At 43.4% G+C, this 27,537-nt stretch overlaps 1 protein-coding gene across 10 annotated transcripts in view; it reads right to left on the reverse strand.

Moving 5' to 3' along the window:
* lmo7a (LIM domain 7a) overlaps positions 1-27,537 on the reverse strand; it is a 60,451-nt gene that overhangs the window by 30,618 nt on the left and 2,296 nt on the right. For all 10 annotated transcript variants that reach the window (XM_084084916.1, XM_084084920.1, XM_084084924.1 and 7 more), the window contains exons 3-9: positions 21,900-21,970; positions 19,798-19,867; positions 13,766-13,872; positions 5,259-5,289; positions 4,011-4,124; positions 2,550-2,772; positions 1,250-1,499 (exon numbers count right to left, since the gene is read on the reverse strand). In XM_084084916.1, the coding sequence (XP_083941042.1) occupies positions 1,250-1,499; positions 2,550-2,772; positions 4,011-4,124; positions 5,259-5,289; positions 13,766-13,872; positions 19,798-19,867; positions 21,900-21,970 (866 nt within the window). The remainder of the gene's footprint in view (positions 1-1,249; positions 1,500-2,549; positions 2,773-4,010; positions 4,125-5,258; positions 5,290-13,765; positions 13,873-19,797; positions 19,868-21,899; positions 21,971-27,537) is intronic.

Below are 27,537 nucleotides of genomic sequence, written 5' to 3' on the forward strand. Positions count from 1 at the left end.
CGTCCGCTGGACCGATGGGAACAGCAAAGTTGGTGGGGGGTGCGGGAGAGGGGCTCTGGAAACGTCTGCCGGCCAGGTCGTCCAGAACCAGATCAGGGTCCGGTCGGTCTGAGTCAGAATCACTGCCGCTTTCGTACTCGTACGCCCACTGCAGGTGGGCTGCAGGCAGGGCGCTCTGGGATGCTTGTCCGGTGACGCAGGAGTCCGAAGACGGCCTTGACTCACTGAAGTCATCGTTCCATAGTGAGCGATCGCAAACAAAACATGACCACAGAGCACAACGCCATGGATACATCAATCACAGCAGTAACACACAGCACAACAACAGTGGGAGAGGAGAAGTTCAATAATGCTATGGTTTAACAAAAAATGGGATTGGTCTTCAAAATTGTAAATGCAAATTTGCCCGAAATGCCCCCTATACCCGCATATCTGTCTAAATACCTCCAAAAAGTTAGTGACACCCACAGTCACAAAACTAGAGGGAGTGTTAACAACAATCTGGTACCACCCACCCATAAAACAAACAAACATGGGCAAATTCTCCTTCTACAGCACTGCCACCCAGGTTTGGAATAGTCTAACCCCATCCCTCAAAAAATGCAGTTTGCTGGGCTCATTTAAAACAGCCTTAAAAACTCACCTTTCTGGAGGCCAAAAGAGGAGGTAGTACCATTTTCCCGTTAGACAGACGACCTCCCCTCCCGCACCCCATTTTTTGTACATATGTTATTTTATTTTTCTGCATTTTTGTTTTGTTTGTACATATAGTGTTATTTTTTCCGTATTTTTGTGTTGATATTTGAACTGTTTGGTTGCTACTATATACTATATGTCTATGAATTGAACACCAAGGACCCCAATGGAAACAAGACTGCAAGGACTTTTTTGGACGGACCTTTCAGTCAAAGTATTATAAATGTAATTGTGCTGTTAAATTTTCTTGCCTAATAAAATATTCAATCAATCAATCAATGGTAGAAGCATCGGGTAAGAGCACTAGTTGTGTGGTACAAACCGGGGCTATCACACCTACAGTATTCATGGTTATGGTCTGTGTTGTCGATTTGTAGACTACAGTAGAGAGGAGTGATGTAACTCCTGTATACACACCAAGAGTGTCCAAATGGACCATATCAGGTACATTTTGTAACATTTGTACACTCCCAAGAGTGGAGTTTTGTCAGGCTGACATACAGCACCTGTGAGCAGAGCCATGTGAAGTGACGTTTCCTGTGACTGACAGTACCTGGTGAATGTGCCATCCTCCTCTGTGTACATGGGACTGGCCCAGCTGCGTCGGCTGTCCTCGTGGCGTTCGGCCCGTTTCTTCCTCAGTGGAGCAGGTACATAGGCTGTGACCTTGTCCTTGGTGGGCAGGAACTGGTTGAACTGGGCGGTGGGCTTGGGTGCGATGATCGCAGAGCGGCGGTAACTAACGGACTCTTTGTTTTCCGCCATTCTGAAGAGGGATTCTGCTTCCGCGTCACTGCAACAACCTGGAGCAGAGAGGAGACGAGGAGTGGAGAGAGAGGGGAGGGGGGAGGGGAGTCAGGTGTACAGTAAAAAATATTATTACAAATGTAAATAGGAGAGGGGCCAGTGGTCAAGTTTAGTGGTAGGGAGTAGGGTGATAATAGGGGGAGACAGTGGAGGTCTAGTGAGGGGACTGTGTTGTTCCTCCTGGTATGAGTCTGGAGCAGGAACAGAGGGGTGTTGGTGGAGAATGGAGGCCTCCTCATTTACAAGACTGTGTGGAAGACTGTGGAATGTCTCACTGGCCTCTCACCCAGGGGGAGCAGTCACTCTCTAATTACTGAGGAACTCTTTCCCAGGAAAAGTCAAGTTCTCTGCTCTCTCAAAGGAAAAAAACCCTCATCAGCTAAAATTAACAAATCTTTTTCTTCTCTTTCAATATTTTTCTCCTTAGTTGAACCTGGTGAATTTTCCAAGGTGGAATTAATTTACAACAACAAACCACTAGGTGGCGATGGGCATTTGTTTTCACAAGTGGGAGTTTGGTTTCTGGCTCTGAACTGCATATCTTTCCTTTTTACAAATATTTCATTTTCTACACATGACTGAATTTAAAACTAAAACACTTTTCAAGCAGAAATCCTGGAAAGCTCTCACTCTGACCCCAATTAGCATAGTCTATCACTGACGAGTATATTTCCTGCATCAACACACGCAGGGTGAGTTTGACAAGACAATCTTGGATTGAACTCAAACTAAATGTAACTCAAACACATTCAGCCAGTCAGTTCTGCTCAAGATTTTAAAAGACATACAGCAAAAGTAAGACAGCCAAAGACAAAGCATGGTCCAAAGAATTACACTATAAATTTGACCACGCCTCAAAGGTAAAATATAACAATAAAAAAAAAGAGATTTTAACAACTCAACTAATCGGATGTGTTGAGCGGGTGTGTGAGTGTGCATGCACGTGTGTGAGTGTGCATGCGTGTGTTTGTGAGCATGCAAGCATGTGTGTGAGTGTGCATGAATGTGTGTGTGAGCATGGTTGTGATTGGCAGGTGTGCTCCTACCCTCGCTGCTGCCTTTAAGTGTGGTGTCAGATGAGACGCTATGGGGTCGGGAGCCCAGAGAGTCTAGGCTGTCCAGTGAGTCCTCTCTCCTGTGTCCTCCTCCTCTTCCTCCTAATACTCCTCCTCTCAGCTGGAACAACTCCTCTCGCTCCGAGTACCAGCTGTCTCCAAAACCACTGTCTCTGACACTGCTGCCTCTCTGGCTGGATGAATCCTCGAGAGCCTGCCACACACACACACACACACACACACACACACACACACACACACACACACACACACACACACACACACACACACACACACACACACACAAACAACACACAACACACACACACACACACACACACACACACACGGTCAGTTAGTAGCATGCCAATTACAGCATTTAACTTTGTGTGTGTGTGTGTGTGTGTGTGTGTGTGTGTGTGTGTGTGTGTGTGTGTGTGTGTGTGTGTGTGTGTGTGTGTGTGTGTGTGTGTGCGCGCGCGCACGCACACGTGCGTGCATGTGCGCGTGTGTGTGTGCGTGAGTGTGAGAGAGAGAGAGATCTCCCATGTAGAGCGTGAAGTCTGTCTCGTCAGGCCACGCTCATTCCTGCAGACTCACCATCAGTGACTGTAAACAGGCGCTGTGTACAAGGGCAACACATGCTGCAATTTCAACTGCAATACCTCATTGTTTTCTATTCACTGTCATCTAACTGGAAACAAACAGTGCTGTTATCCATGTCCTCTAGATGATTGTGTTTACCGCCCCTAAAAGAGGGGCGTTGCATAAACACATAAACAAGCCATGGAGCCGCTTTAGCCCGGGTTGGTTATAAACATGTGAAAACTCGTCAGCCACTTTCAAAGAAAACAGTGCTCAGATCTACGATCTCCCTGAGTCCTGGCAGACAGCGCGAGTCCACTAACTAAGCCCAGCTTTACCCTGCTCCAATGAACTTGGATTATGATAGATAAACGTACAAGACGTGTCGTAAGCAACTGCTATTATGGAAAAGCCCAAAATGCTGTAGAATTACAGGGGCTCAACACGCCGTGGCACCTATAAATCTATGTGTAAACAAAGTGTCAAATTCAACACTGGCACGACAAGGGGCTGGCAAAGGGCGTCTTGAGGCAGGGTTATTTTCAAAAGTGTAGCATGATTTGAATTGTCTGCCAAGCGGTAAACAAGATTAAAATAGCTGAGTCGAGGGATCGGCTCATTTATGACTTAACGTAGCTATGGTTTCAGTGGCCAGCATTCTGAGGCCCTCCTCAGCCTATCACATCCATTCCTCCGCACATAGTCTACATACCAGGAAGGATACAGAAATGGTTGTAAAACAGTTGTAAAAGACGATTTCATTCACAGTGCCAGTTTTGGCAGATTCATTATTGTTCTGTTATGTGTTAGCGCACATACTGTAAGACAAGGCAGATTTCTTGCTGACAGTATTATTTGGCAAGTTACCTTGGCTAGTGCTGTTCCCAATAATCCCTCAAATGCCTTGAGGTTCAGGTAAGGTCCATCATAGAATTGGTCACAATGAGCCCTTCTACCCAGCCAGTATAAGGTAATCAGCACCTAGAGTAAAAAAAAGGCTTAATACATACAGTAGTCATACAACCTACCGCATGAACTGTACACAGTAAAGTGTGTAATGTATCCATTTGTAACTCTGAGAGTGTACATTACGTTCACTCTCAGAGTTGAGCGTAATGTATTTTATTGTGTCCGCTCTGTGCTCTTACACGGAAGTAAAAAGCCTATAGCTCATCATCAGTCAACACATACTGTATTGTATGTGGTTTGCTTCAAAGGACTGATCGCGGTGCGATAGAAGCCACACTTCTTGTCATTTCACTCACCCCTTGTGCTCAATGTATTGTTCCAAAGTGTGAAAGCTGTGATGGTTATCATCGTTATAGTCCTGTTCTGGCAGGTCATATCATGCACAGTACTACACAGTAAAATCCTGAGTTGTTCATTTAACGCTCTGAAAGTGTGAAAATGGACCCTTAAGGGTACATGTTCCCCACTTTCAGAGTTACATTAACAACTTTGGATTTTGCATTGTACAGTATGCTCTTTGTTTGCTGGCCCATCCAGAATGGTCTGTTATTGTTTGTCTGTGTGTGTACGGGATGGACAGGTACTACGTTGAGAAAATATATAAACACAACTGGGGCGCCACCCCTAAGTTTGTGGTGTTATACGTTTCTGGCGTTTTTTATGTTTCTGGTTTTATTTTATGAACTTAGACACCATCATTTAAAATCAATGGGAATAGTTTGCAGCTGTAGCTCCTTAAGGCACTCTCGGAAGAACTCTCCTTGATGAAGCATTGATGTGAATGTTTCATTAAAAAAAAAGTTATACTATGAGTAAAAGTAATAAATCTTACATTATTAAATAATGTGGTATTCTGTAGTTGAGTAGAATACCATATTATAATCCTGCCATTGACTTATAACGCTCATAAAATACCGCACTATACATAACTGTATTTGAAGGAACATTTTCATATTTGTGCTTTTTATTTGTACTTTTTCTGTAAAGCACTTGTGCTTTATTCTTGCTCGGTAAAGCACTTTGAGCGGCATTTCATGTCATGAAAGGTGCTATACAAATAAAGTTTATTATTATTATTATTATATTTGGCTAATATCTCAACAAATTAAAGCATCCAAAGAAGCATACGTTAAAAAATTCACTCACATTTTTCAGCCTCCGGTTGGTCTCTTGATGCCTGTGAGAGAGAGCAGAAGGGACAGGTGTGTTTGTGAGGTTTAAACCACAATAAAAGAATGGAGGGCATTTTGAGGGCTCTGTGTTCTGCAGTGAAAGGGCTGGAAACTCAGAGCACAATCCAGAGTGCATCACCCCTTCTACCTCACACAACAACACAAAGGCTGAGGGAATACACACACGCACGCACGCATGCACGGATTGCACGCACAGGCACGCGCCCACACATGCGCGCACGCACACACACACACACACACACACACACACACACACACACACACACACACACACACACACACACACACACACACACACGCACGCACGTGCACACACGCACACACACGCTCATGTACACATACTGTGTTTTTCCAGATATCCTCACAAAGCTGAATACAAGACCTTGTGAACTCTTACATTAGTTAAATCTGTATAATGGAGTGTATACTGTAACTATCACAAAATCATGAAGCCATAAAAATAATTGGTGATACAGAAAGAGCTCATGATGTTACTGATATGATAAATAACTAACTAATAGATAAATATCAGTTCAACAAATGATTCTCTAAAAAAAAAACAAGGTCTCCTCTGTCACAGCTTCAAGAGTCAGACGTTATAGAAGTTCTATTCTTGGGTCTGGCTATTGACCTGGGTGTCGTTAAATCACTTTCCCAGTGAACTGCCAGCTCACTTTACACCGGAAAAATGAAACTACAGTAACACAGCCCACAGGCTTCCCTGCTAACCTGAGAATACCATCTCACAGGTAGACAATCAATCTACTGCTTCGGGGGCCCCAGTGTAATCTATTTAAAAGGCATTACTGACTGTGATAAGGTGCTACACTAACTAACTGCTGTGACAGAGGGAGATTTATGGCTACTTCACAGCGTCATGCAGCACATTCCTCCCATCATACAGTAATACAATAGTCACACATGCCCCTCTACCAGTGAGTACTTGAGTATCCTGTAGCCTTTTCTCAGCATGCGATGTAACGGGTAAAGCGGGGAGCACCTGCTGGGCATCTAGTGAACATTCTGTTCTGAGGGCTGAGGCGGCTGCCAGTCGATCAAAAATATTCATATTTCCTACAGGTGCTCAGAGGGACGGAAAAGCAGCTGAGAGAAAGCAGAAAGGTGCAACTGAAATCACATCATTCATGGTATTACATGATAGCTATTGCTTTCATGAGGATCACAGAAGTCAGCATTGACAAAGCAATGCAGCAGAGTGAATTAGAGTGTGATCAACCCGCCCACCAATGTGCGTCATTTCACACCAGGGTGATCCATCACGCAGAAGAACTTCAAGTGAAAATTGAAATAAACGTACACCAATTCCACATCTTGCAAATTTATGGGCCCAATAAAAGTAGTGGGAGCGTAAAGCCACCTCCTCTTGTGTGGCTTGGAACACAGTCACAACATCGACAATTATAGTTCTGGTAGCCTGGTCCAAAGGGAGGGTGTAGCGGACCAAATTACCACAGCACTGGTTACCTAATGCTAATTTATGTTTAGTGGTAATAGCTGAGGCTTGTTTAGGGGAACAGAGGATAAAGAAGGCTATTCTTCAGCCAGCCGAGCTTCAGGGCTGTGCAGTAGTCTGCATCAGCTGAGCGCTCACATGAAGGAAGACAACGATCAAAGGCCTCGCTATAGTCTAATACGCAAGGTTTTGTACTTACAGGGTGGACTAGGAATAACACTGTGACTCCTGAACAAAGGGAAACCGGGATCATTGAACATTTTAGAAACCCGCATAGGCCACAAGCCTAGTTCAATATTTCAATTCATCTCCCTATAAAAATGCTCTTTATTTCAAAAACATTTTGCATGGAATATAAAGTAACTAGATGCCTGTCCTGATGATTATGTCAAAAAGCCTAAGAGGAATTTGAAGATATTTTATATTGCTTTCCACAATATGCAATTTATTTCATTTCCGTGCACCTCAGGAACAAGGAACAAAAGAGTTGTTGACCTTTGTAACGAAGCAGGTGTTAACATGTTCATCTCATAATCCACAACGTTTGTGACAGTAAGTGGTTTAAGGTGGTTTAACAATTATTTAGCAATTAAAACGTCACGGTCCTGAACGTGAACCCTTGTTCTTTGACGATCGAGTGAAAAGATCACCTACTGAGCTCAGCCACGAAAACAAACAGATCTACCAAGGCTGTGAACCCACACCTTTAACCTGTGGTCTTCTAGATACACAGTGGTCTTGACAGAACAGTATTCAGCTTGACAGATTAGCAGGAACTTCTCATCACTTCCTCCAGCATCTCCTTTGAGTCACAAGGCTCAACCTTTGCTTGCTTACAAGAGCCTTCACATCTCCACGCTCCTGGAGAGGTCGAAGGGTTACCGGCAACCAATCACCCGCACAGGTTTGTTACATCCTTCCTTGTTCAACCGCCAGTGGAAGTATAAAGACACCAGACAGCATTCTTAAGTAGTTCAACCCCTAAGGGAGAAACACTAGCTTCTGTGGTCTATGTTAACACAGGCACCTACTGCATCACACCGGATCCATCAATCAAAGTTGATAACTTTATGCGTAAACAGTTGAATTACTATAGGATCTTATACGTATGATTCTGTAGGTGAAATGTATGTTACTGTGTTGTTAGGGCCTGTTTTGTTATAAGTTATAATTTTTATTCAAATATTAGACAAATAACGTCTTAGCAAAATCCAAAGTTCAGATCCAGTTTTGTCACAGGTGCAGGACAAAATAAATAACAGTATCAAAAGGAATATGGTCATGTTCAAAATGTTGTAGTTTGCTTGTGTTTTTGCACAGAACCACAGATACTGCAGACCTATAGAACAAATTAATTAACCAACAATACTACTGCATGGGAGCCCATCAAGAAGTGTTAATCTATGTAAGGCTAATAAATCCAACCCAGTCAAGCCAAGCCCTTATTTAAGACAACAACATTGCAAGGACAAAGACAGGATAAGACCTTGAGCCAAGTCCCATTGCTGCCCACTCCCTAGACTCTAGGAATAACAGAGCGATCACCAACCCAATACCAAAGCTTAAAATTAATGGGTGTGCACACTCATGAGCATACCTGTGCAATGAAGATCACTTTGCTCTGCTGCATTCAATACCACATGGAATGTTCTCTGTCCGCCTCTTAGAAAATAGAACGCCCCGCATTGAAATTGCCCTGTCACTCTGCATTCATCAGGAGTTATAGAAAATATGAGCGCTTTTCAGGAGCGCTGGACTGAGCTTAGAAGACGAGCATTTAAGTCGAGTCCGATTAAAGAAAGGCATCAGCTGTACAAGAGACAGTGTTGGGAAGCATTGTGTCATGCCTATCAGAGACAGTGCAGCCACTGTGAGTGGGGACACTGGGTGAGGCTGGTATTTCTCTCTCCAGACAGCCAGCGAACACAAATATAGTCCTTGTGTTGGCCCTTTTCAGCCAGGGCCGTAACCATGGAGGGGAGACTTTAACGGCGGTTCACCATCATCAGTCCTTTGGCTTCTTTCACAATCTGCCCACAGTTTGCACACATCACTGCTTAAGAAGTGACGGTGGTGCCATTCTTGCAGCCATGAAAGTGTGCAGTGCCAGCACAGTGTGCCACACCCCAAATACTAATAAGACAGGTTTGTCTATTTCTCTTTCATGTGAAGTTAAAATATTTCAAACAAAGAGACTGCCAACATGGTTGAAATGACAAAATGCACATGCTTGAGGAGGAGGTAGGCATTCAGACAGGCAGTCAGGCAATAGGCATCCTAATGTGAAATACTGTAGGGAGCTTATTGTACATGTGTGCAGATGTTTCTTCTTATGATAACCATGAGCCAGTCTGCTCATCCTCGCGTGGGAAACAAGACATTCCTTCAGGTATTTCAAACAGCAATTTTGGTCAACAGCCAGGTATGGAGTTTCATAATCAAATCAGGTTATAACAGACACTCCTCTTTATTTATTGTTGAGATGGGAACATTCAAATTCCTCAAAGGCCAAACAGTTTTGATCTATGTACCGCACAGCTCCCTACTTTTGACTTGAAAGGTATCCAGTTCTTGTCAATAATTTGCTCAATCAGACGACCGCCACTAGAGAGACTTTGAACCTCTCTCTCAGTGGGGGGTTCATTCTGTCAGTTACCGCTCTCCGGTCACAAAACAGAAGCTGACTCAGAGGGACAGTTACACTTCACATGTCAGTCAAATAGACAGACACATCTGATCTAGGATCAGATATGCTATAATTCCTTCCTAACCTTAAATATAGGGGGCGAGGAAAACACTGTATCTGAACTTACATTGGCGGCTAAGGGTTATTTCAGCTCACACACTTAAGCTGAGTAAGCATGTGAATTCCTCAGTAGCTCCAACAGAACAGTGTGTAATGGGATAATAACTGTGTATGATTGGCACTGTCTCCTGTCATTTCTGCCCTTTACGCCCCCCACAAAAAAACTTTAAGTGAACAATTAGATGAGTGAAAATTATGCATTGAGGTCAGGTACATAAAGCAATGAGGTTGACAGAGAGGGTCAGTGGGGTAAAAAAATGTGTTTTCTTTCTGAGTTTTCCTCTCGCCTGTGACATTGGGTTGGTCTGAACTCTGGGCTATTGCTGATGGATCACAGTGTGCCAGCTAAAAACAGGGTCAAAAGGAAGTGGCTAAAGCTAAAATAGAGTAGTCCTCTGTGCTATGGGTCTGTCCAGAAGCCACAATTCGTCTATAGCACTTAAATGCACTCAAATGGCCTCATTTCCTGGGCAGCTGTTGGAAGGCATGGTCCAAAGTAGCCTGTGAATCATATCCTCCAATGATGAAGCAAATCCAATTTGGTCAGCATGACACCTCTGGGTATTCACTGGGCAGTTGCACAGGACCACTCTGTTATATGACAGGTGGATGAAGCCGGGAAATCTTCCAGACCTTTCCACGTATGGCTCACACATCATACTGAGGCCCTACATCATCTCAGGCACTCTTATCGGTCTCTATCTTCTCTATCACAACAGTTTTGCATGATATACGACAATTTTGATATAGAAAGTATGCAGGCAATGACAGATAACCGTCTTTATCAGAGGACAGGTTGCATAACATGAGGCAATAGAACAATATAAGCACCAGATGGTGGATAATGCCAATACCACAACAAACTGGTGAAGCTCAAAGGTCAAAGCAGGCTCCGCTATTACCTTTTATGGTTGTCGTGACAACAAACGCACTACTGTGAAGTGAACTGCGATCGCAGTTGACGTCGCTGTGGCAAATGCATCATTTCAATTCAACACAGGAAACGAAGTTACGGCGTAAAGGTGTTATCAACAGCTATACACAACCTACAGTCAACACAACAACAACTTCAGTATTTCCCACGTGCACAATTTTTCTAAGTGAGGCCTGTCAATCCAGAGTCTGTGAACGGCTGTCCATTTTCTACGCCACGCGGTACCACATTAATTCAGCTCCATGTCAAGTACAGGATGCTGCCAAGAACATGCTGCACTGGCCTAAATACAACATACCAATGGGATGAGAGCAGACATATTGCTGTTGGTGCTATGGTACAGGAAGGGGAGGCTATGCAGAGCACCTGTCAGCCTGAGTTAAAGGAACTGCAGGTGGGATATACACCAGAGGTAGAAACATAGAGTATCTACCTCTCTGTCTGTCTGTCTCTCCCCCCCCCCTCTCTCTCTCTCTCTCTCTCTCTCTCTCTCTCTCTCTCTCTCTCTCTCTCTCTCTCTCTCTCTCTCTCTCTCTCTCTCTCTCTCTCTCTCTCTCTCTCTCTCTCTCTCTCTCTCTCTCTCTCTCTCTCTCTCTCTCTCTCTCTCTCTCTCTCAGGCCCTGATGAGAAAAAGTCAACCAAGCCACTGGTTGCTTGTCTGCAGCCTTGAAGAATCAGAGTGAGTTGTATGTCCTCATGTTGCTCCCTTTGACATTATGTCTGGTATCTCCTTAAGGGCTGTAAGTTCCCCGGTCGGAGAACAACAGAGAGCTATAGGGTTACATTTCCCCCCCTTTTTTACACTTGACAAGAATTCTGTGGGGCAGGAGGATTTAGCCTGATGAGGTCTGACAAGGTCAGCTGTAATTATCAACTCTAACCTGAGGAGTCACATTCCAAGACAATGAAGAAATCTCATCCTTAAAACACATCATGATCAACAATCCACTGACTAATCACACATTATTGTATTATGGCCAGTGACCGGCCATAGCAAAAGTAATCTAAAAGATAAGAGACTGTGTATGCCCTGCATGGTTGAGTACATTAAAAGTTGCGCTCCAGTGATCAGCTCCATCACACAACCTATTCATGTCCTGTTCAGTGTGAGTGGACCACAGCTGTGCATGAATGGTTCCTCAACCCCAAACGTGCAAACCTCAACTAACAACACGACTCAAGTTTCCAAATGCAGCAGATGCACCCACCACGGGCACACATGTAACCTGTCACACCACACAGACTCAAGACCACCTGACACAGGGGAGAATGCAGTGGGAGGAGAAAGTGAACTCTATAAAAAGGCCCACTCCCATGGGTCCTGTCACCATTCCAATCAATCCAATGGCTCAAAGTGACCCTACACATCCTAATAATAACCCAGTGAGCCTCTCTGTACAAGCCCCCTAACACATGCCGGTTAGAAGAGGGGGATGAGCTGAACTTACAGTAGCTCCAAGAGAACATAGGCAGTGGGCGTTTAGCTTCAGACCAGGGGTTTCACAGATCTAGCTAGAGAAGGATCTTTTCTTTTCCTAAACACCCAACATTACCCCTGCTATGGCAAAATGACATATTAAAGAGAGGGTGTCTCCCAGTGTACATGAAACTTTTGGTCATTGGTCAAATAAATTGCATAACCTAGTACTGCTTTATCATGCTGTATGGTTCATCAGAATGCCCTGTGAGGGCTGGTTAAAGGGTGCGCCATCATGGCAATAGTTAAGCAGAGTTGTTAATTTTGACTTTGTGTGGATGTTGTAATGTGTGTGTGTGTGTGTGTGTGTGTGTGTGTGTGTGTGTGCGTGTGCGTGTGCGTGTGCGTGTGCGTGTGCGTGTGCGTGTGTGTGTGTTTGTGTGTGTGTGTGTGTGTGTGTGTGTGTGTGTGTGTGTGTGTGTGTGTGTGTGTGCGTGTGTGTGTGCGTGTGTGTGTGCGCGTGTGTGCGTGTGTGTGGAATGAGTGTGGTGTAGACCACATTTTTTGTGGGACCAGGGACCAGAGTGGCTGACTAGAGTGGATCATGGGAAGAAAAAATATCATGACACATACGTTGTGCCAACATATCAAAGGAGTGGTTAAAATGAGCATAATTAGATTATTGGGCAATACTGAATGACTCATAGTTGAGTGCTGTTGAAAGACAATCAAATTCATACCAGATCGCTATTTCATAACATCACTCCGTCACCATTTGAAGTGCATTTGTGAAGTACTGTTGTATAGCGTCTGTGAACTGTGAGTTCAATTACTGCCAGTATTGTTGTTGAAGGAGCCTCACTAAAGACTCATTCATATGTATAAATGAACCATTATGCTGGCACGGTGGAGAACTGCGGTGTGCTGCCTTGGAGAACGTGTCAGAACGGATGGACCGGGCTGAAGGCTGTGCCTCGCCTCACCTCGCCACCCTCCTAAGGGCACACCTGTGTGAAAACTGAACAGGTTGTTCAACATACCGCATGCATCCTTGCTCGACACGCAGGTGACACAAGAGCAACTGACAAAAACACAGAAACAATAAACAGTACAGGCACAATGCCATTTTAAAATAACTATTATTACACATAGTGATACTACATAGTGATATTGTATCTCTACTTCCTCCTCCCCCTCAAAGAGACACTATTTCAAATCTTTACAAAGTGCACCTGACACTAATGAAATGCTTTGTTTATTCAGACATCAACTGACAGAGGTCATGATTTGCTTAAACTACAAGGAAGTGAAAGCAATGGGACATTATTCCTCCATGACACTGTCAGACCACAGTGCCATACAGGCAAGGGACCATTCTCTTTACCTTCTCCCTGCTCCACTGGTTTGTGTGGTTTCACTGTTCTCTTGTAATGTTTACAATACAGTAGGCTGCATGCAGCAGCACTATGCTGAAATGTGTTTACCAACACCTAGCAACAGTGCAAGTGCAAGAGCAAGCGGGCCTGCTGCAAATACCAGCAAATATGTCTTCCGTTGACCCCCCGCAAACTTCTAGTCAACATAAATCATACTGCACATGAGGAGCCATGTGATGTGAAATACAGTGTAGAAGTTACATGTAAACCTGAGGGCAGAAGCATGGATTTCCCCATGCTGTGCACATCAGTGGGCAGCACAGTATGTTAAGTAAAGACTTGTCAGCACAGTAACAGACAAGTCTTAATCCATGCTACAACCCAGAACATGGGTCAAAATGCTATTGCCAACATTCTCATGTTATCAGTGTGTTCATGTCATTTAGGACTTACTTAACTGTGACTCTTGTAGATAGGTCTTGCAGGTCTCCTGGGTGGAACAGCTGGGCCTCCTTTAATCCGATCTTCCCACAGGCCTTGAGGAAGACGTTGAGGTTGTCCTGCACAGAGAGCAGAGCAGGGAGAAGGGTTCGTCCACGGTCTGAGGCAAAAAGAATAATCACTCAGGAATTCTCCGGCAGAGACACAGCCCACAGCTCATTGCTTCCAAAGTTCATATCGCCAGGGAGCCAGCGGGGACAGGGAGGAGCGTGTGTGTGTAGCAAATAAAAAGTGACACAATGCCAAACACACACACACACACACACACACACACATACAAATACAGAGGGGGCAGGGCTGTGTGACAGGCTGTGACTGACAGTGCTAAAACTACCTGTGGGCTGGGTTAGGGTGGACATGGAGCCTGAGCTAGGAAGGAATGACATCAGAGCGACGCACAGATCCCACCCACCCAGCCATGCAAGGCAAAGGGCTGCCACCCAGGAGCCTAAAGTATGCTACCACTCACACCCTGAAACCATCCCCTCCCCTCCCCTCCCTGCCAAATCCTTTATTGGAGAATACCTGTGGAATCTATGGGGTGGTGGAGTATTTTGGAGACATGTGGTTGCTATGAAACAGGAGGTCGGGTGACAGAAACTGACAAATATTTCCCTCAAGCGCAAAACGAGGGAGTGGAAGCTGAGTTTCTCTTCTTAAACGTTGCTGATTCTCTTGGATTATAGTGTGTGCGTGCGTGTGTCTGTATATTTCTCTGTGTATATGCAAATGAGAGAGTACACTGGAAGGTGATGAAATTCCACATGGCTCTGTAATTACAGTTTACATGCCTTAAAACGTTTATTGTGTGTCAAACAATTCTCAAGCACGCAGCACCACTCCTCTTCATGGTTATGTATATCTTCCATGTCAAACTCCCAAGTGCCTTGTTTTTACTACTGCATTTCCCATTGGGACACTACTTTCCAACAGGCTGTCATGTAATGACACATGGCTTCAACATGGGCTGAAATAATTAAGGGGTAGCTAGTTCTATTTTTAAATGGCAAACATGCTTATTAGCAAATGGCAGTTGACCTCTCCATGTCGGCTACTCTTCTTAGCAGCTATTGCTTGTGCCAAAACATCGGTTTGCGGGGCCCCTAGATGCCAAAGGTCAAACCCCATTCCTGTTAAGTCGGGGCCAACTGGGGTTAAACTTGATTTATATTTGTGAACTTGTAGATCTACAATTTTCAGTGTGTGACATGGCGTGCAAAGTAATCAGGCATTAATGTTTACTTCTAATGATACACTAGCTCTTCACTTATATGGTTTTATTTAGGCTATGAGAGGGATGATCTAATTTGCCATGTCTAAACAGGAACAGGTGCTAGCAGAATTAATAAACAATAAAAGTAATTACTACAAAGGTTAAGTGCTGGCTGAAAGCAAACCAGAGCTGTATCTGGACTTTAGCCAATCATCATTTTAACATAGTATGCTGTTTTCTGATTGTTCTAAGATTGAGAACAGATAAGAGCACATGGAAGGCTGGTGCCCTCCTCCTCAGACATGATGAATAGTACAATTAACTTTTGTAACTTTTATTTAAGTGAATACTTTCTTCTTCTTTTTTTCTTATCTCTGCCAGGCTGGAACGGCCGGGAGATTATGCTTTCACCCCTGGCCGTCTGTGGCACCGCTAGACCGATCCGATTGCTGTGAAACTTTGCACACACACTCCCAGTAGGCCAAGGAAGAACCTCCACCCCAGGTCAAATAGGCCTCATGGTGGCGCTACATTTTGGCCTATAATTCTTGAACCGTAGGTCATACAATCATAAAAAATCCCCACAATTACTTGGATCATGATGCAACTCCTCATATAGGCCTAGCCCATTTCCGAGATTTTTATTCAAAAGACACCCTTTGCTACAATTCCAACAGATTTAGTCCAAAACTGATGCAAATCGGTACAAATTATCTCTGGAGTCATGTGATTAAGATGTATCAGATTTTTCAGATTCCATTCTAAGATTGGCTTCCAACGTTTGCGGGGGGAGGAGAATGCAGCATCCCAACTGCCAAAGATTCACACATCGAGGGGACCCATGTGACAATGACCATCAAACTGTTTTTTGATAACCCGTTCAAAAACGCCATCATGATCATAACCAAATTGGAATTACATGTTGAGGGGCCTTTATAGAGCGCACCTCCAAAACCGCTTTCACTTTTGCCCATAGGGGGTGCTACGAACTCGAACAGTTTGTCTGTCTTACAAGCTCTATTTTCCCCCATAGCTCCTTCTTATCCTGATGACTGCACCCCACGACACAGCCCTTGGTAGGGAAGCAGCTCCTGGTGGAGATCTGCACTCTGAGGAGCGCACTTTTGTAGTTTTACTTTTAAATATACTATATATTTAAAAGCCTAACTCGGGTAAGAGGAAAGACATTGTTGTAGCCAGGTGCAGCACATCAGTTCCATGTTCTGATGGCTAAGCCATAACTATGTAAAATTTGTACAAACAAATAAAACATTACTGACTGACTTGTTGGACTGTGTGTAACATAATTAATTCCTACATTCTTCAGTGACACCATCTTTTATGACTCTGCACAGGTACGGTATGTACAGTGACCACAGTTAAAAGGTGACACAGCCAAGAGTACATGTTTGAATCCACCACACCTACCTCACCCTATCATGTTGACTGACACGACAATATTGCACCATAAAACAATGAGGAACTACAGATAACATGCATGTAAAGTTTCCAATTCCTGGATCATTTCACTTGATACGAACATAGAACTCAATCTGGCTCTTTGTGCTCTGTACTTCTCACACCCTCTCGTGTCTCAGCACCCAAGTTCTCACACACATTAACCCTAGAGGTTCTATATTATATATATATATATATATATATATATATATATATATATATATATATATATATATATATATATATATATATATATATATATATATATATATATATTTGTGGAGATGTTTCACAATTTTTCAAAGTATAAAGTAAGTGGTTAAAGAACTCTAACAAAGGCAAACTAAATTAATTGGAAATGATTCACAAGCTAGCCAGAAAGGCCTCCAGTCAGTGTTAGGCCATTGCAAAGATAATGATGTTGAAGGAATGTTATTCTGACTTTTCTGCATCTAATCCTGCTAATTATGCTGTTCCCATTCCCATACAGCAGACTCTAATCCACTCATACAGTATGAGAGGATCCTGATTTGAGGGAAGAAAACGGGAAGGGGTCTTACGCATTAGGTGTCACATTTGGTATCAAAAGACCACCATGCTTTCTGCTAAGATTGTGGTCATTCTATTTATTCCACTAAATTCTTTTCTAGGAGGGACCAACTCTGCAATTATCCTCAGCTGACCCCTGGCAGGCAATGCTTTCATAAGTCTATCTAAACTGTAGTTAAAATATCAGGCTACACATTTTCAAATCCTGTCACAATAAACCGAGAGGAGATGGAATATCTTAAATGCTCTTTCTCTCAAAAGAGACACCATAAAAACCCTCCTGTCCCAACTGTTAGGTCCAGGCAAAACACGGACCCATACAACAAAAACACTGTAACAAAACATGGTCAAATGCCTGTCATTACAAAGATTATTGCATAGACATTTGAATGAGCAGAGATGCCCTCAGGGCCAATGAAAATGTCTGTCTATCTGCTTCCATCTTTTATTTTGTGCAGCCTCAACTCACAGAGGAGTTTAGTGTGTGCAAGAACATCCTGCACCACGTCAATTACATTGTGTTTACGGTGGGCAGAAGCCTATGGAGTCATCTCTAACTCCGTCCCCTTGGGCTCAGCCCAGCGGGCCTCAATCTGGGGGCCCCTCTCATGTGGCCGGCTGCCCCACCACACAACTGCAGGCTTCCTCTGCAGCACTGGTAAAAAAGCAGGACCATCATGCACCAGGGCACCATGACCCAAACCCACAGCTCACTGAGTGCTCATCGTGGATAGGACAAGGAGAGATGTGTGCTGACATGGGAAACATACTCTTGGATACAAGTGAAACCAAAGAATGGACCAGGATCTGGGGCCGATGTTGCTAAATATTCCACAAAACCAGAGATTTCCTTTTTTCTCCATTTTTTTGCCTCCCCAAGCTTTGATTCTGCCAGAGCTGGAGCCTGGTATCGATTTCAAGTGGTGAAATTATTCTGAAGGCAAAACTAAAAAAGACAGATATGACCATAATGGCAGCATATTTTCATATTTGAGCGTTAATGAGGCATGCTTGTAAAGAGGCTTTCATTCAGCTCTGATTAAAATCATATCCAAGCTACAAACAAAAAAAAAATCCCGACAGCATTCCTCTTGTTCTTTGTCCATTGTGTTTTCCCTCCATATGCACTAATGTAAGTTCAGCACCCCAGAACAAAAATATTTTCCCAGCTCTTTCCACTCTAAGAGCATTCATAGCCTTAGTCAATACCCTTTCAGCCTCAGCCATCAGAAAGAATGCACAGGAATCTTAGAATTGGGTATTTGAGAAAAGTATTACCAACAGCATTTGAAGAACAGACACTTTGCTATTTATAGAGAAGACAGATATAACCGAGCACTATTAACCACTTGGGGGAAAACACTCCCAACACACTACTTAGGGAGAAGTGAGATATTCCCACAGCAAACAGAGTGCGTCATGTTCAGTTGAAGTGTGCTCCACTACTGCCCATGTGGTCTGCAGTAACTGATAGCCCTCGGCCAATAGGCAGCTCCTCCATTTGCTGAAGAATTTATGGTCAGGTGGTTTTGGGTTTGAGTCCAAGCCTCGGAAATACCACTCACAAAACGCTACTGATCAAGAAGATACTTATCTTCATTAAATCTGCAGGTGTCCAGCTAGTTAAATGAAAAATGTCCCAAAACAAACTGCCCGCCAATGTGATTTGTATCATACCACAGATGTGGTGGTACATTGTTTGGCCGAGTAAATACAGTGTTTACTGTGTACATTAGCCCTCTGGAACTGGGATTGTGTGCCAGTCTGTTTCCACTCCAGCCAACTTGCCATTGTCTTGCCAAACATGTTGAGTTCCTGAGCCTACTGTCAAGTACCCAGACTCACCCAGGCTCTTTGCTACTATTCCCTATGCAGCTGGACTCAATTACACCCACAAGAAGGATGGGTTTAAGGTGACTTAGTTTCAACCCTCAACTTCTAAAGTGCTTGCATGCAGACAATTGCCAAACATTTATGTCAACTCAACAACTGTGATATAAGTGCATTCTCAAGGATGCTCTGCCCAAAAGATTGATAGGCGCTGATTTCATCACAGGTAATTACTCACACCGAACTCTACCCCAGCCTGACCTGCCACTACTCAGTAAAAACACTAATTGCCACCCCAGTACAAAGACTTTTTGTCTTGGATGAAGGTTTTGATTGAACACAGCCTTAAGCATGGCAGACATCACATTTAGGGTGCACTCCAATGTGCCCACTGGCATTTCAAGCAGCTCAACATTCAATGTGCTTATTAGTGTGGATGGATATGAAGACAGACAATTCACTGAGGCACACATCTCTTGCTCACTGGCAGCCATGTCTCTGTCATCCGTCAACCCAAGCCCTGCACCCCAGACTACCCTCTCTTAGATCTCACCACACCCTGTGCCACAGACATAGCCCCAGTACATCATGGAAAGTTGTACATGACAAACGACAAAATTGTGTGGAAAGGACATTTCTTTGTCAAGTAAGATCAAGTTAAGCTAACAAATCATGTTTTAGAACGAAAGAAAACTGTTCACAGTTCAAAAAGAAATTGCACCCAGTGAGTGCCAGAGTGAAGTTTCGAGCTCACGCTCTTCATCAGACACTAAAGGCCCTAAAGATACGATCAGGCACTAAACACACTGAAGTAATGTTTTAATACAATTTTAACAGAAAATCAAGTTAGTCAAGTTAAGCCAGCCAAATGCATTCTATGTAAAAAAATAGTGTCAAATTTAGTATGAATGTATGAGTGGTAGGTTTTCCTCACCAGTCCGGCGATAGGCGTGGAGAGCCTGTTTACCCTCTTGATAATACCAGGTTTGATTTTGTTGATCAGACTGGAGGGAAAGGGAGGGAAACAGAGAGGAGAGAGAGTGAGTCAGAGTTGTTGGTCGTTGGTTAGTTTGCTACAACTAGCAGGGAATGGATGAAAACAGTTGCAAAGTCTCTGTGCCGTGTGTTTACGAGTTTCTTTAATGGTGGCCACCTGGCTCCAGTTTAGTAAATGGCCAGTGCAGCACCACGAAGTAAACACGCAGATCTCTGTTGCTGAAACATAACCACCACACAAAAATACATACGCTTTCAATGTGCTTAAAGGGATAGTTCAACCAAAGAAAATCTTTTTTTCTATCGATCAGTCACCCCATGGAGACTTGAATTCATGGATATTTTAAATTTTTTGTCGCATTCCTAAGCCAATGATTTGATGACCAGTGCCGGAAACGCTGCCGGTCATCAAATGATTGGCTTAGGAATGCGACGAAAACAAAACAATATCCATGAATTCAAATCTCCATGGGGTGACTAATCGATAGAAAAAACGTTTTGGGGGTAAACTATCCCTTTAAGATAATCTTTCCACAACCTCCTTGAATGAGAGGATGCAATGTAAACACAGACTCTATAGTCTATCACACTATATGTTGCAAATTATGCTACTGATTAAGTGGTGAACTGCCAAAATAGGAACTAGTGACTAATAGCAAATGTAACTAACAATGCAGTAATGGATGTGATAAGAACTCTTTCCAGACAACCGTGCCTGACACTTAAGAATACTGTATCTCTCCAGTTCAATCTGCAGACAGCTTCAGAGGGGGGTTGAGACCCCTTTGTTGACTTTTGTTTTGCCACTACTGATAACATTATGGGCCAAGTTAATCAGCATCATGACAGAAACTATAAAGAAACATTTGTTCAAGAAACAAATGAGAGTTTTGTCATTCAGATAACACATATAGATGGCTCATGTAATGATAAACCATAGAAAAGACTATAGCTAAATAAAGACCTCAGTGACATGCTTACAAAGGCCTGATAGAACAATTGTTTCCGACCACTTGTGATAAGCACACCACAATGCCACAGTGACGGGCCACAGAATTATATCTTCCGTAGTTTTGCTTCCTCTATCTCACCCTGAGAAAACATGGAGAGCTCCCTGAAAGTGTCTGCTGTTCTCTGGGAATGATGAAACCGTGGAGTCAGGCTCAGATCAGCAGAATGAAGAACAGTTCCTAGAATAGATAGGAGAGGTCTGGGATATTCTGCATGGGCCTGTGGTAATTACTGCATCCTGCTGACTCACCCAAAGTACACTATTGTGTCCATCTACTGGCTCACATATTCGTGCATACGCACGCACGCACGCACGCACGCACGCACGCACGCACGCACGCACGCACGCACGCACGCACGCACGCACACAGAAACATAAATGTGCACATACACGTATATATACACTCGCGTACACACACACACACACACACACACACACACACACACACACACACACACACACACACACACACACACACACACACACACACACACACACACACACACACACAGTCTAACGATGCTAAGCCTGTTCTGTGAAGCTAAATTTATTTATTTCTCTGTCCCATCATATCTACTGATTTGTAATGTACTCAGTCTAATGAGAAAGCAGGGTTCCCTTGCTCTCCAATGTGGTCTCAGCTGGAGGATTTCCAATTACCACGCAGCTTCACACAGCACTCATTAAAGTAAAAATGGAACTCCCATCCACACAGCTCAGCAACATCTGTCAAACAAGGCAAGGCGATCCCTCTTGAAATAGATCAGAGAATGCCTAATCTCAAACAAGCCCACATTGGTTTGACACTAAAAACATCAACAACTACAATGCAACCTCTGTTGTGTAGTCTGAAAACATTGGTTCAATTAGCATGGCCAACAAATAATGTTGGCCCAGCAGGGATCTGCCAAGCGCCCTGGGAAATCTCAGTAACACTTACTGTGGCGAGCAGATCTGGAGAGGAGAGAGGACTTCCCAATGAATGAGTGGCTTTAGAAAGGTGGCTGGGAAAAAAGTGTAGTACTCACTCGCACAACAGGACTCCATTCTCCAGTGCTGATCGGAAGTTGTTGCCCCCAAATTCTTTCTTGGTTACCGCCTGGAAAAATAAAGGATACAGAAAGATAGAGAGCAAAACAGAGAGGGGTGGGGTACGGGGATTGGGGGGGTGGGGGGGTGGGCGGTGGTTGGAGAAGAAAGGTAGGATGTTGAGAACAGTAGCTACGGAAGTCAGTGGTATTTCCTCCCACGTTCCTACAGTGTCTCTCCAGGACACAGGGTTGAGAGTTCCTCAGGTATTCCTGGAGTCCTGCATAGCTGAGCTTGTCTCACTTCAGTGCTAGAAGACTTTGGTAAACAGGAGAGTTTTGCTAAACAGAGTCGGAGCCAGGCAGCCCGAACCACAAGGCTATGAGAGCATCTGGAGGGCTGGAGAAACACAGTGCCGTGTTATAGCCTCATGCCTTTCCCATGATCTCAAACCACTAAGACCCATTACGCAGGAAAACATACGCGCATCGCATGCATGACATGCACCCTCACTCTCACACACAAACACAGACACACACACACACACACACACACACACACACACACACACACACACACACACAATGTTTACATCCTTGATTTTAAGACCTAATTGCAAATGTAATGGCCACTGATGACAATAACTGCATTTTAAAAACTTTAACAACGTTTTCGCAAATGTGGAAGACTTATTTATTCTATGTGGAATTTAGACACGCTCTAAGGCAATTAACGTGACTAGAAACATTATAATATAAAAAAGTGGGAGTGGATTACAGGATGTCAAACTGATGCCAATAACCACTCCTTAACAGCTTCCTGTTCCCTGTTCTGGGATTTTCCCTCAAGGAGCACCAATACCTGAGGTTTTAAAAACAACAAATAGCTGCAGCTGGAGGAGGTGCACTACTCTATCAACTGATAATGCCTACCTTTTGAGTATTAATTTCCAAAACAATTACCATAATTTATGAACATACTGTGTTTTTAGTTTTGTTTTTGTTAAAAAATACATTTGTGAAAAGAAAGCCATTGCTAAAAGGGCAGATCTCAACAACCATTTATTTATTCGTCTAAAAAGTTAAAGAACACAAGACACAATGATTGTGTTTGCCTCTGACAGTGTGGGACTTACTACCCTGACATTCACAGAGATATACATTATGCACAAATGATGCGAATGCAATGCACGTTCCAGTAAGTACAGGCACACACTGGTCAACAATACACACAAACAAAATTCATCAGCTTCTGTCTCTCTCGTTGTAAGCTTTTGTCCTTTTGGCTTTCAAATATGTTGCAGTGACAATTATTTAAACGCCAAAGTAATCCTGAGGAGGGTGTAGACAGCCATGTGTCTCCTGACAGAGGTGATTCACCAGGAAATCGCAACGTGCACACTGCACAGAGGTTCACGCTATCTTCCACAATTCCCCTCCCTGCTGAACAGGTGCCCTGATAAGGACACCATCCCCTCCTGGCTTCCCACCCCGTGAACACTGCCAATTGTGTACATTGGAGGCACTGCTGATGGGATTCAAATTCAGGCCTCGGCATTGGTGGTGGTCAAGTGCTTCACCTCTGTGCCACCCGGATACCTCTAATTTCTGTTATCGCCCCCTCTCCACGTAATATATTTGATTATAAGATTCATATTTTGCCACAGTACATTTTCATGTGCAGTGTAGCATGCATACAGGGAAATGTTGCCAGATACAGATAGATCTGCTTGTACAGTAAGTCTAATTGTGAATAAGGACAAAAGGTTACCACTTTATTTTCATTATAAACATTTCAGACTTCAAATGTCTTTAAAATAGAATAGATGATGGGACATGTGATGTAGCCATTGTTATGAAATACTTGTCTAACCCCTCCCACCTTCCATTGACAAAAATACAGAACCAGATGCTAAAAACCTAGACAAACAGACAAATAGGCAGCCACACAGAAGACCCATGCAGACACATGCATATACACACTGCTTCAAATGCATGCGTGTGAGCAAGTGCGCTTGCGCGCGCGCGCACACACACACACACACACACACACACACACACACACACACACACACACACACACACACACACACACACACACACACACACACACACACACACACACACACACACACACACACACACACACACACAGCAGTAACTAATGACACCAGTCACACCCTAGTTTTGGCAGATGAAATCCTGACCCCTACTGTTACATTCGAAAACATGCTTTCATTGGGTTTCACTCAGTAACTATTCTGTGTTCAGAGAAGTAACAACAAAAAGGTCATAAACAATAAACATGAATATAATTACTATTATTATTATGTTGTTATTATTATGAAGAAAAAAAAAACACTCTGATTGAGGTCAGACAGCACAACAATTTTTTCTTCATTTAATTTAACAGTGCTGTCTTGTTACTGTATGTCCTTGACACTATGTTGTTTGCCATTATTCCAAATTCCAGTCACTTAACTCCTGTATCAAATGAGCGGAATTGTCTAAGGAAGATGCCATCTCCTGACCCAAAGTCATGACTCACGCCTGGCAGTGACTGATACTGTACAGCTGCACCTACCTAAATGGTAAATCCAAAGCGGCAGCTCTACCTCCTGAGCAGTGGCTAACCTGTAAGAGTTCCTTTACTCCTCTGTATCATCATCATTAGCAGTTTAAAGCATTGGTTCTCAAAGTGGGGTCCCCCCCCCAGAGGACCCCTTTGACTACTTTGGCTATTCAAAAATAGCAGATATGAGCTTGTAGATCTGCTATTGTTGAGATGGGGATCCGCAGCCAAATACATATCATTTTGGGGGTCCTTGACATGAAAACATTTGAGAACCACTGGTTTAAAGTCCCCTACGACCCAGCCTACATTACCCTCCCTCCTCTGCTGAACCTGCCATGTCGGCTTAGAAGTTTAATCTGCAGCAACATACCACTGCTCTGGCCAAACATGGGAGACTTAGAGCAGAGGCAGAGATATGAAAAAACAGCCCTCCTTCAGACCCTTCAACTCTCCTCAATGTGCTCCAGAGGCATGCTGTCAAATGTGCTGAGGGCTACTGCACTGGGAGCACGATGTGGACATCCCCCACTTCTCTGTCCGATGAACAGAAATGGATGACCCCATCATTTAAAGTGGTATTAGCAAAGTATTTTATTTTAAAAAGTCTTATATCTGACTTGCCTAAACCTGCTTCGGGCCCCCAGATGGACAGGGTCGGCACTGCATGACCCCATGTGAGAAACGTGATGGAAATCCAATAATGCGCAAATGCACCAAGTCAGTCGTAAATCGTGGTATTGTGTGTCAGTAGATGTGAATCATTACAGAACAGGGGGGTCCTGGGTCTCTGACCACAGCTATTGTTTATTCATGCAAGGCACTGAGGCAACTCAGCATTCAAGGTTTGTTTGGACGCACGGAATGCAGCCCACCACTAATTATTCCAAAATTCTTTACTCCTTCCGCAGAGGGCAGAGAAGTGGCACTGCTGTACAACTAAAGGCATGGTTCAAATAGCTCAGGCACTACCCTCAATAAATACCAATTTGGAGGAGAGATAGTGTGACAACTAACTCTATGGGTAGTGACATCATTGCAGGACACACACTGTGAACGCGATGTCCTGTGTCTCTGTCAGAGTTGTAGTATACAGTAGTACATGTCTACTCGTGTGAGGCCCTGCCTCACATGAGTACATCTGAATGGATGTTGTCATAGATGACTGGTCATTGCGTTCAGTCAAAAGAGTCGACAAACAGAATGCAGCCATATAATGACATTATTGACGACCACACAACTCGTAGTGTGAAAGACAACACTTTATGTCATGTATATAGGCCATTTATAAGATTGGGTCACTGGACAAGCCTTTTATATCAACTGCCAGTGTGGGTACCAGAAGAGACAGATGAATTTGGGTTGTGAATGGATTGTGGAAAGATATTTTAAAAAATCATTATGATCATTACTCAAATATTCTACAAGGGGTAGACATATTTGATTTAAAACATTTTGACTTGCCCTTTGGTGAGCCTTGGGCACAAAATGTTTAATGTTTGAAAACCATTACTGCAGGTGTTGGGTTGGGCATATTTCCATTACAACAACATGAGGAATTCCACATAACAGGAGGATAATACCATTGTTCTTTCTGATGGCTTAATTCCCTACAATCTAACAAGGAATCTGAGGAAGCTACGGGCCATTTCAAACAGCCGCTCTGACACAAAAGGAGGAAAATAATAATCAAAGCTAGATGTGAAACTTGATATTGAAAAGATCAGCCCCTGCATTGTTAAATTGCCTTCCATCTTAACTATGCCAAACTCCTGCCTAATGCCCAAGGAAATGAAACAAAGATTGTTTAAGGGTTATTCTAAGTATTCCAGCATATACAGCAAAATCCTGTGTTAATTTAACCCTGAAAGTGTAAACATTGACGATGATTTTTATCTTAAGAGTTAAATTAACATTCAAATATTTACTTGATAGAACAAAATGTATGTCAATTCACAGTTGCTAAAGACACCTATACTTAAGACACAATATTTGTAATAAATGTAATAAGAACATTCACAAAAACAGTAAAAATTGCAACAAGAACAGTTCCAAACACATATAAAAAAAAGTTTACTGCAACATAATTACAAAACGGCACTGTGTCACCAAAGTCTAGTATCACATGTCAAGCTCAATAGGAAGCTAACAGTAATAAGAATACACTATTGAAAACACACAAACATTGGTTTAATGTTACTTGTCACGGTATGCATATTCTTCTGAGCTAACACTAACAGTAAGTTTTCAAAGACCTTTCTATTCAATTAACAAGGACCTTCATTATCGTACAAAGCCCTGTGGTTGTAGGGAACAGTGAAGTGAACTGCCTGACAGCCATCGTGCACCGAGGGGAGGAGGGCTATGCTCACAGCCATGGAAGCCAATGCAGGAATGCATCCATGTGACAGACTCCAGACCATTTAAGTCTAGTTTTTAACACCACCACCTACCTAGCCATGAACACATGCCACTGTTAAAAAGTGCTGTGAAGCCAAGCACCCTGTAAATCATTCAGCAAGACCCCACGGCCAGCAAAACTCTGCCTTTGAAGGAATAGATTCACTAAAATGGCCACAGAAATCACTCAACACACTATTGTATTGCTCCTGTCAGTGAGATATATTGCGATACTAGCTATTCAGCCCACACTTTTTTTACCTGACCCCCCCCCCCCCAAAAAAAAAGAAAACACACTACCCCCCTCCCTGCTCCGGCCTGTGATCATGCCCCTGCCAAAGTCCATGAGCCAAGCCGCTACAATGGGCCAGTGTGCAAGTGTGAGAGACGCTGATGTCACATAGAAAGTATTCAGATTCACCCCTCATGAAATTAGAACAATATTTGTTTAGTTACAGCCGGTGCACCGGCTCCCTGACACCCTGCTGAGAAGGGAATTCATGAGGCCAGGAAACATAATTTCACTCTCTTACAAAGAAAGAGAGAGGGAACGGGGAAAAAAGAAAGAATGGGTAGCTGGCTGGATATTTGATGGAAACTTGGGATAATTTGACATTTTAAAAGGTAGAAAAGTGTCATTGAAAGCACAGGATATGTATTTTACAG

The sequence above is a fragment of the Gymnoscopelus microlampas genome (assembly GCF_963454915.1).
Source record: "Gymnoscopelus microlampas genome assembly, chromosome: 17".
NCBI lineage: Eukaryota > Metazoa > Chordata > Actinopteri > Myctophiformes > Myctophidae > Gymnoscopelus > Gymnoscopelus microlampas.